Source organism: Falco rusticolus, chromosome 9 (assembly GCF_015220075.1).
Source record: "Falco rusticolus isolate bFalRus1 chromosome 9, bFalRus1.pri, whole genome shotgun sequence".
In the NCBI taxonomy this organism is placed as follows: Eukaryota; Metazoa; Chordata; class Aves; order Falconiformes; family Falconidae; genus Falco; species Falco rusticolus.
Window position 1 is genome coordinate 48735996 of NC_051195.1, and position 11585 is coordinate 48747580.

Sequence of the window (11585 nt, forward strand, 5' to 3'; positions counted from 1 at the left end):
GTGCTGAAAATTAGAATCCCCAGGAGACTATTTGCAAAGTGGTACTGTCTTATGTTTTCATTTATGCTTTGGGGGAAAATTTCAAAAGGATGTTTATGAAATTGGAAAGTGATATCAAGCAGAGAGGGTTGCAAGTGCCACGGAAAACAGAATTCAATCAAGGCTTGATGTTTTAGAGAAACAAAGAGTCTGAAAATGGAGAATAATTCTATAAAGTCACATACAAGGTTTTATATGTCATGGACCTGATTAGAAGGACCAGAGTAGAAGAGGGAAGGACACATCATAGCCTACAGATATGTAAAGGGAGTCCCCAGGTGCATGATCACGGTCATAAAAGGCAGAGACCTAAACTGCAGCAAGTGAGATCATGGCTGGAAATTAGGAAGCCTCCTGATGCAAAGGGCAATAAAGCACTGGCCTAGGTTGCCTGCCTACCCTCTGTGTAGCCAGCTCTCAAATTATTGAAAAACAACTGTTTGAACACCCCTCTGCACACTTGTCCATTTTGCTTGTGCCAGAGGTGTCAAGCAAAAGGTCCGATACATGGCACTGAAAAATCCTGGCATCGGTGTGGCAGCTGTCATTACAGAACAAGCACAGGAGTTAGACAAAACTGGTCAAAGCACAGAATGGCAGCTAGAGAGGAAAGCCTGGTTGTAAATCCTTCTACATTTGTGGATTTGCAGCATTTTTAGGCAAGAATCTAGAACTGTTCAGCATGGAATCCATGAAGGCTTTAAATGGTGGAAAGCCTTAAGATTCATATTTTTTTATACAGTGGGATTTTGTGATGCTTCTTGGTAAAAGCTGATTAGATTGGTTGACAGGAGAGTGAGGAAGAAGCACCAGAGAGCATTTCTGTATGGCATAATAAAGCAAATTAAAGAACTTTTTGCTACTTATCTTTTTATAACCAAAGAAATTCAAGTGGAAAAATTGTTACTGACTTTTCAGCTCTATTGGCACTGTTGTATATGCCTTACCAAGGGCCAAGACAGAAAAGATCTCTGTGATGCTTAATTCAGCCTCCTCCAAACAAGCACCCTGTACCAGTTCCTCCCACTATCTGACTGTCTATAAATAGGAGATTGACAAACAGTCCCTTTTTTTTTTCTTTCTTTTTTTTCCCTCCCCCCCGGCTCCAGTCACATGCTAGGAAGCACCGTGCTCTAATGCAATACTGCATTACAGTCCCTACAGCAGCAGCCTGGAAACCTTGCCTTGCGGAAGAACGCTTGATGTGGCTGCAGAGGATGCTGGGGAGGCGGAAGTGAGCTTGCACACACAAGAGACTTATCTGCAGTACTGTAGTTCTGTATTTACTGGAGGTAATAATGAACTAGCCTAGAACAATTAATATGCCTGTAACAAGCCCCTTTGGAGGCCACATGCAAAGGCTTTTTGTGTTCGTCACAGGGCCCCTGGTTGACACTGTGGGAACCTTTACTTCCCTGTGAACAGAAAGAGGATTAATTTGAGCTTTTAAGGTAAGTTGGACTAAAGGAAGTTAATTTTTATGGCTGTTAAAAAGGAAGCAATTTCTTTGACTTACAGAGAAATATCGTTACCCAATACGCATCGTTATTGTCACGTAAGATTTCTTTGCTTGTATGGAACCTCATTTTACCTTCCTCCTACATGCACCTTTGGAGGAACCTGTCCCTGGCAGTTATTCTTCTGTGAAAGTTGGAGTATATCAGCTAAAGTTTTAACTGTATTAGCTCTACGTATCACCTGATGTGATTGGTTTTGGTAAATTTATTAAATTGCAAAGGGTGCATGCTTTAGATGACTAAATGGGATCAACAGAAAATAGATTCAAATCAGGAGGGCTCCCCATGCACTTATAACCGTGATTAGATCTCACTGAAACCAGGTTTCTCAAACGGCTTACAGGAACTGCCTCAGTGACTGAGTGCACTGGCTTCTACAGTCTGCTGGTTCTTTCTGTGTTCCTGATTTCAGAAAGACTGAATTAAAATGAAACTGCTTGGAGAGCCTCATGGTCTTATGATAAAATAATCGATTTCTCTCACAGTGAGATATTTATAGACAATTTCCCTTGCTTTTTTTGTTCTTTGCAGATTGAAAGCTGCTGGGAGTAAGAAGTAACCCTTCTGAAGACATGATTTCCAGGAAAGTGGTGGGATCTTTTGTCTGTATGCTTGTTGTTACCGTGTTTATCTGGTAAGCATTTGCTGACAAGCTTGGTCATATTTAAAACATCCCGTCTATATCTCTACTGTGGTAAAAAGCATAGCAGCAGAAAAATATGTGGTGCATTTAATGGAAAGCCCCTGTTAGAGCTGTAAGAAAGAACAGTAATTCATATAATAGATAAAGTAACACTAGTAGAGGGAGAAGCCTCTGAAGGGAGACAGAAAAAAAGACCATTGTGTCTGAATTAGGCTGCTAGCACCATATCTGACTCACAAACAAATGCTCAAGTACAGAATATTCCAGTTGCATTTCAATTCAGCCCTTAAAAGAGATGATTATCTGTCTCTTCAAAAGTCCAAAATTACTCCAATGTAACTAGAGATAGCTTTGGAGCTATCAAACATTGTAACTTTCAAACACCAAGAATGTTTGTGGCTTTGAGTATCACTGGCTACAGAGTATGCCTTACAGATTCTCGAGCAAACTCAAACTTTGTTTGAAAGGAATCTGAGATCGGGCATTTCTATTAACTATTAAATTATTTATTACTAAATTATTGTTAATTATACTGTATTTCTGATGTTGCAGTTTACTCTTATTTCACATTGTGGGTAGTTGCATTTCAGTGGTAGTTAAGTGATTGTATAGAAAAATGTATATAGATTGTGATCAAAACTGAAGGGAGAAAAAGCCTATGCAGCCGATTTGTCTGCTATGTAAATTAAAGGACAAACATTTAAAGTTCCTGGAAGTGTCAATATATTGCATATTTATGCGTTTTGGGCATTGCCTTATGTGTTTCCATTTGTGTATGCTTTTCAAAAATGCGTAGCCCTACATTTTGCAGACCACTTGATGTAAATAATAATACTTTGGACCTGATGTTACAAGCTGGATGCTTCTGGACTCGTTTTGACCTGAGCTTCCCATTTATGCCTTAGCAGCAGTATATTACGTTAAAACATGAATACACTGGATCCTATGCTAATTAGTGAAGTAGACACAGTTAGCCAGAGTTACTTGTCAAAATCTGTGCTGGATTCTCAGAACATCTTGGAAAATCCTAGGAAGATATCTTTCAAGATTACCTATCTTAAAATGTTTCTTTGCTATCACAGGGTTATGGCTTGGAATAGAAAAGTGCACTACCTCCCATATTATCTGCCTTGCCCTGAAATCTTGTAAGTATCCCATTTTGTATGTCATGAATAACATAAATCATTATTATAGGAGCTGTACTTCACTGACAGTATAAATGGTTATTAACAAGTAGTCACCATTTTATTGTGGAAACAATTCCACATTTTATGAATCTATAATTAGTCACTCTCTTAAAAGGATAATGATGTAACCTTTTCTGCTTTAGTCTGCTTGCCCTTCAGGACAGCTCTGTATTTGTACAGCATGAGTGAGGCTTTGTTTGTTGTGAGTCACAGACACCAGGACCAACAGGTGAACATTGGCTTTTTTATCAGGGTGTAATCACACATGTGCACATGTACACACAGGATCCCACTGTGCTTTGAGATGCGGATTAAGTATCCCAGCTCGCTAGATGGAGAAATGCCAGTCAGAGAGGTGAAATGAATATTCACATAAGGAGTTCTGACAGCATCAGGAACACCCGCCTAGTCCCCTAATCATGTTTCTTTTCTTCACTCTGTGATCTGTGCTCTCCACTCACTTCATGCATGTATTTGTGTCATGGCAGCACTCAAGTGGCGGACAAGAAGCCTGCTCTGAACCAATGAAAGGGTAGCCGCTTCTCCAGAAACCTTACAGGTTAAGGGGTCAGCTTCACTGCGTGATGCAAACTAACGTACAGTTAAGTGACTTAGTATGGGTCCCAAAAGCTGTCTTGAAGCTGCGTGAAAGAGAATTTACGCTGTGGAAGGGCAGGGTACATGGCCTAAGTGACTTCACTGCCACATTGGACCATAGTTATAACATGACAAGCCACAGCTTTTCCCATCCTTTGTCATGACCTACTGATCTTGTAAAAACAAAACAAAATAAAAAATGCAAATAGAAACAGAGGCATTTCTGATTATTTCAAGCCATTAAAAACCATTGTGCCCAGTAAGATGCTTATTTCTCTGAATGCTGTTTCAAGCATGATATATTTCAGGTAGTTCAGTTATGCAGGGAAGGGAGCACATAGATGACCAGTACTGACAGTCCCCCAACAAGCATGTGCTTCCCTGGATTTTGACCCCTAAATTCTGATTTACCCACAGACTCTGACAGCTGCCAGCATCTCTCTGTCCTTCTTCTGTTGTGTGCTCTGTTTCAAAACTGTTACTCGCCTGACAGCCCTTGAAGGTGCGTACAGGCACTGTCTAACTCTCTCTACCAGGCAGAGCAGTGTGCACAGCAACTGGAGTGAGGACTTGGATGGCTGTCAGTACAGCAGCAGGTCCTGAAGCTGAACCTGGTTTGTATTTTAGGAAAAGCATTACAATCCCTTTCTTTTCCCACCCCATCATGCAGCTCCATGAAACTTCAATATACAGAAGAAAAGTTAATCCAACTTTTCCCACAGTAAGTACCAGCTTTTTGTATTTCTTGACCTTTAAGCTGCTGTTCCTCTGTTCTGGACATATTCATGTATTATTCAGTGGATATTTCTTCCTTTTTACAGGTTATTTTATCAGCAGCCAAGAGTGCTGGCTCCAGAGTAAGTTTATTTGTTTGATCTTTGTCATTTGTTTCTGCTGACTTTTGGTTTGAGTGCTCTGCGGCACTCACAGTTTCAAAGTCCTGGTACACCCTGAACAGTACCTTGTTCCATGAGAAGCCTAACCATATGGGTATGTCTACAGCTGTCTATGCCACTCTAAGATTGAGTTTAGTCACTGTATACTTGTTAACATACCTCCTGTAAATTCCTAATTAATACATTAGCACACACACGCAGCCTGTCTACATGGTTGCTGCCAGGAACTCTTTTGGAGATGAGAGAGATGAAGAGCTGGAAGACAGTGAGAAATACCTTCTGGAACGGTGTTGTAGCTGTTACCAGCTGTGGCAGAGCTTTGAGTCCATTTCAGGGCAAAATCAAGCAGGTGCCTTGTGTGACCTTCAGCAATGATTTCAGCTAACCTGCTGGATCTTAGGCTGGAACAAATTGCGGGTATTCACACAGCCAAGTCCCTGTGAGAAGCCGTCAAACCAGTGAGTTTAAACAGACATGGAAGCTTTCAGGCAGCAGCAGCAAAGAAGTGACTTAGGCAAACACTCCTTGCCAGCTCATGTTTGTCAGCAGTCTCCTTTGGGCCAGCTCCTAATACCTGGCTCTTATCTCTAGCAGTTCACCTTCAACAGCTGTCATTCTTTTGCATGTTAATAAACCCACCCTGTTGGTACATATCTTCCCGCCCCAACCCCCGCTATTTCAACAGGCTGTGCTAGGCCTGAATATTTCTCTCTTCCATATTGGAATAAATTAATGTGCGAAATCAGCTAGCATATACTGGACTAAATGAGGAGAGAATCTTGTAGCTTTTAGTGCTCTATGTCCTCTGAAGGGAGTTCACTAGCACACACTGTGAGGATGCATACCATGGAAATGAGTCATTGGGAAACCCAGTACAGCCCTTAAAAATGAAATGAAAAAGTGCCCTACTTAGAGGAGCAAACTTGCAGATTTCCTTTTCTTTCTTTCTCTCTCCCCCCTCATACAGAAAGGGATAATTAACCCAGAAAGAGAACAGTTCAGTTAGTGCATTTCCAACAAACCAAATTCTTCTTCCTGTATAATTTAATCTTTTAATCATAAGCATTATCATAGGAGGGAGTGAAATTGTTATTCTTGTATCCACTCAGACTGACAGTATTAGATCTGGGTTGAAAGCATACTGCTGCCTCAGCTATCAAACTGCTCCCCACAGGTCCCTTGGTTTGGTTCTTGTGCTATTATTGCTTGGGAGCGTGTCAGATGGGAGACTGCCTCAGCCTCCAAATGTGACCATGTGCTGCGTGTGACAAATTTCATTAGCAAAGGGCTACAGATCATGGTCTGGGGCGAATGTGAGCAGGCTAGGGAAAATTACACATCATAAATGGCATCTTGTTTTAGAAAGGTAAGAAAGAAACCCTGAAAACAAAAAAGAAATTTGAAATAGCATTGCATAGCTGTAATAGGGCATAATCAGACTCTACTGCATGTATATTCAATATTTCCACTACCCACACAGGAGATTGAGGATTTGCTATAACTTTGTTACACATTTGCATGCTGGCTCACATACAGAATTTTAAATTATATCTGAATGTGTTACAGCTATATATAAATACTGGAAAAATAAACTGTCATGCCACAAGCTGTGTTTTAATAACACAGCAATGGTGTATATTTTTATAGTAAAGATTTTCATTTTATTACTTGTATTTTAATCTGTATGTAGCAATCTGCACCAGACTGATAGCAAATATGCATAGCTTCTCATTCTGTGAGTTCAGTGGTCATTAGACTCCTCAGCAGAAAAGGCCTATGAGCGTAAGTGAGATTTTAGTAGATCCTCGGGTTTTTGCCAATTTGTTAAACAGTGCTTACTTTCATCCCAGGAACTGAAACGTCCGTGCTTTGTAACTGTAAACAAGAGGGCAAGGGAAAAAATTCTGAAGATAATACTATCCATAGTGAGTTAATGCTGATACACACACTCTTCTTCTAGCTGCCTTTTTAGTGTTTCTTTCCCATTTACTGGCCTTGAAACAAAAAGGAACAGTTACACTTCATTAACGCTCCCTTTCTTTTCCTTCAGGCGTCAGGATGTGCTGACAGTCACACCATGGCTGGCCCCCATTGTCTGGGAAGGAACCTTCAATTCTGAGATCCTACAGGCCACTGAATCTCACCATAGGGGAGACAGCCTTCACCACTGGAAAGTAAGTGAACCGCTCAGTGGGCACAGTTCTTGGGTTGATATACTTCCACCGTGGAAAGATCATTTTGGCTTTTTTTGCCCTTAGCAGAGTTCTGAAGTCTGCCCCGATCTGTAGTAAACTTTTATGCCCATGTATTGTGTCCATAGTCATAAATACCTGCAAGGTAACAGACTCAACACCTAAGGTACCTGAAGCATGGGCAGTATTTTCAAAGAACTAGCATGTTCTTTCGTTGGTCAACAGAGGGATAATCCACTTGTTCCTTGTCTTCCACTATACTTTACCTATTGCATGTGCAGCGTATGGATCCTTGCAGCAATAGCTAGTCAACATTCTTCATCCCTTTTCTTCCATTAAAGTACCCTTCATAACCCACCACACACCCCCTTGTCCCTGCTGTGCTGTTCGTGTGTTGTGTCTGCACAGATACACAAGGTTTGTGGGCCACTTCTTGGAGTCAGCAGAGAAGCATTTCATGAAAGGCTATCGGGTGAACTATTATATCTTCACTGACAACCCCAAGACAATTCCCAATGTCCAGCTGCAACCTGGACGAAGGCTTGTCATTGTCCCCATCAAGAAATACCCCAGCTGGCAAGAGATCTCCATGCGCAGGATGGAGGCCATAAACAAGCACATAGCTGAGATGAGCCACCAGGAGTTGGACTACCTCTTCTGCCTGGACATTGATATGGTGTTGTACAACGCCTGGGGCCTGAAACCCTGGGTGATACAGTGGCAGCCATACACCCTGGTTATTTCAATGTCCCTCGAAGCCAGTTCCCTTATGAGAGGAGGAGATCTTCAGCAGGCTACATCCCTGATGGAGAAGGGGACTTCTACTATGGAGGAGCTGTGTTTGGAGGGCTGGTCCAGCAAGTCTATGAGCTCACCAAGACTTGCCACATGACCATCCTGACGGACAAAGCCAATGGGATCATGGCAGCCTGGCAGGAAGAAAGTCATCTCAATAGGCACTTCATCTCCCACAAACCCTCCAAGGTGCTTTCTCCAGAGTATTTATGGGATGACAGGAAACCAAAACCCCCTGAAATTCACCTCATACGTTTTTCCACAGTGGATAAGAACTACAAAGAGATACGAGCTTGACCATCTGATCCCTGCAGAGACGTCCTCCACACAATCAAACCCACTGAATATTAGCTTCCACAGAACATGCCCCACCATCAATTTTTGTTCCCAGTGTGAACAAACTGAGCAAGGAACCTGTGGGTAGTTTCTGTGGACAACAGGAGTCTTAATGCATTTTGGAAGCAGCAGCCAAAGTGGAGGTGAGAATGAAAAGGTTTCTAGATTCCTAATCTTTGTAAATACAAGCATCCCACTTAAGGCTGCAGCCCGCAAAAAGCCATGCAAAAGGCCAGTTATCAAATGCGAGGCTGTCCTTATAGCAAGGCTGCAGATGCTTTTGCCTGAGCATTTTCCTGAGGCCTAGCAAGATGAAAACGGTATTTGACATTCCTGTGAAGATGACCTAGAGTTTTAGTAAAGACTTTTTCACTTAACAAAAAAAAATGGACTTCGCAGGGCAATAAATTTTTGTGCATTGTGACTTAAACTCATACCCTTTATCAGGATCAGGAGGAAACTTGTGCCCAGAGTAAGTTATCCCTGATCAGTGTGCAGCAGGATTTCTTGGACCTTCCTAGCAGGGAGCTGGTGCAAGCCATTGCCAGTAAGAATTCTGGTCTGACAGGACAAATAGTGTGAATTCATACAGCAGTTATCTTCCAAATTCCAATCTGTGTTTTGGAGACCCAAGTTTAGACAGAACTGGCACAGCTTAGACCTAGCCTGAACTTTTTTGGGTTTATTTCAATCACAGATGTGCTCTGAACCTTTTCCCTGATACATGTCTCTGTAGATCAAGTAATCTTTTCCAACACAGAAAATCTGGTATTGAGAGGTTCATGTTCCCATCCATTGCTTCAATCCTTTCCAACTTTTCTAAGCTCTGTAAAATAAATTGGCTAGAAGCTGCTGGAACTGACAGTAAGAGCTGATGCATTTCCAACAAACAGGATGATTTAATTTTATAATGAAATGCTCTAGTGAAACTGTGAGTTCAGTGTAGAGCTGGAAGTAGGCTGGGGTTAACGTTTTCTTTGCATGAATGTGATGAGAAGCTGAACCAGGCATTTTACATCCTTTAAAGCCTGACAGCTCACTCGGGTGAATGGGGAGGGGGGGTTTCAAACACAGGAGAACAGCCATGGCTTGCCAACGAGGACTGCATAATTGTCAACTGAGGTCACAGCATGGAGGTTCGTGTGTCACCTCCCTTGCTGCAGCATGTCTGCCATAAAATCTTCTCCATTACCTCCTGAGGCGTGCTACCACAGGGCTTTGCAAGTCTGTGCCATGCTCATTTAACGTGAGCAGGGAGAGAGACCACAGGAGCAGCAGAGGACAGTGGTGCTGTACAACGTGGAAAGGAGAAGCAGGGGTGAAAGGGCTAAGCTGACTGTTTCTAAGGGAACAGTTGAAAAGAAAAAAAGGCTTATTTGGCAGAGAGAGAGAAAAGGGGGAAGAGGTGCCTGACTGTTCTTGCTTCTTTTCACATGAGGAAATTGCTGTATGGCAGTGTATCAAGTATTCAGAGCTTTAGGGCCCCATCACTGATTGCAGATGACTTAACGAGCCATTTCAGTCCTGTGTGAGCTGGCTGAAAATGGCACTTGCCAGTGTCATTGTAGGCATTTCGTCTTCCAGACAACTAATTAGAAAAGCTTTCACAGTACCCATAATATAAATAAGGTACACAGAATACCTTCAGCCCAAAACCCCTAGTGGCAGTTGGATCTGTTGATTCATGCTTTATCCAGCAAAAGGTCTACCCTATTATATTTTCTCCATGTTCTTAGTAATGTGGTGCTGCAGGAAGACACCCCACTGCATAACTAAACCAGAACTGAATCCCCTGTGAAGATGTCTGTCTGGTAACCGGGCGCCTCATCTAAGCCAAAAGGGTGAAGAAAGATCCTTATCTAAATATTTCCCAAAAGATGTATTCCCTCCAAACCCAGGAATAATACTGTATATTTCTTATTTGGAAAGCAGTTAAGTGTCCAAAAGCCATGACTGAAACTAGGGTCTCATTATGCTAGCTGCTATATATATGCATATGGATTCTTTTACAAGCCAGAAGGAACTGCCTAGTCAGAGCTGCACAGGACAAGCCAGATAATTCTATCTCCCGATATCAGTATCAAGCTCACAATACATGGCTGGACTGGGCTAGATCTCTTAGAAAAGCATTCAGATCCAATAAAAACATGGAGTGATGTAGCAGCCACATATCCATAGATCAGCTGTGCCAATGGCTAATTGCCTTTGTGCCTTAATTCTGCTCTAAATTGGTCTGTGTTTGTAGGCATTGGGCTTCATTCTGCCATACTAAATTACATGAATTCCCATGTGGATACTCATAGCCTATACTAAATCCACTATGAGACGACGTTCTCCAGCACAAATGATGTGTGACCGAGGGCAGTCTGTGTTTCTGGGGTTCCTGTTCTGAAATACTTTTATAATAGACTTGCTCTCCAGCTCTGCTTCCGAGCCACCTTTTGGCCAAATCCAGGACCCCGTGACCCTGTGATTGACACAGTAATGGCCTGATTTGTGCAGTGTGAAACATATTTATCTTCCTGGCAGGCCTGCGGCTTCTCCCCAGGGGAAGGTCTTGTGTCACATGTTACGTGACACAGTTCTGCTTGACAGGGCTGTGATTTGAAGCAGTACCTAGAAACTCCCTGTGTCTCCAGAAACACACTCCCCAGTGCAGTGTGGGAGATGCTCCCTGAATCAGCTCGTGCCCTCCTCTAATTAACGAAAGCCTGGGCTTTTGTTGTCATCTCCTGCTGATTAATCCCCTTCCCCCAACACCAGCAGCAAGCTTTCTCATTTGGAGTGTGCAGCCTGAGGCTTGTGGGCAGTGTGGGAGCTTCACAAGGACCTACTTTCTGATCTGAATTCCCCACCAACATCCATTGCTCAGTGGGGAAACTGAGGCACAGGGTAACAAGGCATCAGAGCGACACTCTTGCATGTGAGGTCTTCCTCCATTCGCCACAGGGGACAACACTGTCTTGCCTGTCCTTGTGCCAAAGGAATTTGGATGTGGAAACACGCACGCAGTACTGCATGAAAAGTGAATCACCACATGTAAATAAATCATCAGCCGATTTATGCTGCCTGAGGATCTGATGATGCTTTCAAGGTATTTCTGACTCAGGCCCCTGTTTGTCCTTAACTAAGCCTCAGATCAGTAGCTTGTTGCCTTCCCAAGGGCCCCTTGTTCCTTCCATCCCTTCCTTTCTGCTCGGCTGGAACAGACTCATCATTCATTGTCTATCTAATTTAAGAACCCATCTGACAGGCTTTTTCTTTTCTTGTCCTGGCTGGTGACTTGTGTGGTGCGTTCATGCCAAAGGGAAGACTTCTTTGGGGGGCAAGAAACAGAAGCTTCCAGCACTGAAGATGATCCTAGGTGGGGCCAGGCTGTGATC

The 11585-nt window shown here is 42.7% G+C and overlaps 1 protein-coding gene across 1 annotated transcript; it reads left to right on the forward strand.

Moving 5' to 3' along the window:
- Positions 1–874: 874 nt before the first annotated feature.
- Positions 875–11265, forward strand: GBGT1 (globoside alpha-1,3-N-acetylgalactosaminyltransferase 1 (FORS blood group)). Its single transcript, XM_037398981.1, is given in 10 exon segments — positions 875–1331; positions 1420–1490; positions 2088–2190; positions 3282–3344; positions 4654–4704; positions 4805–4840; positions 6930–7001; positions 7003–7053; positions 7480–7763; positions 7766–11265. Coding segments are annotated over 8 exon segments (1017 nt in total). The 5' UTR covers positions 875–1331; positions 1420–1490; positions 2088–2128; the 3' UTR covers positions 8164–11265.
- Positions 11266–11585: the final 320 nt, after the last annotated feature.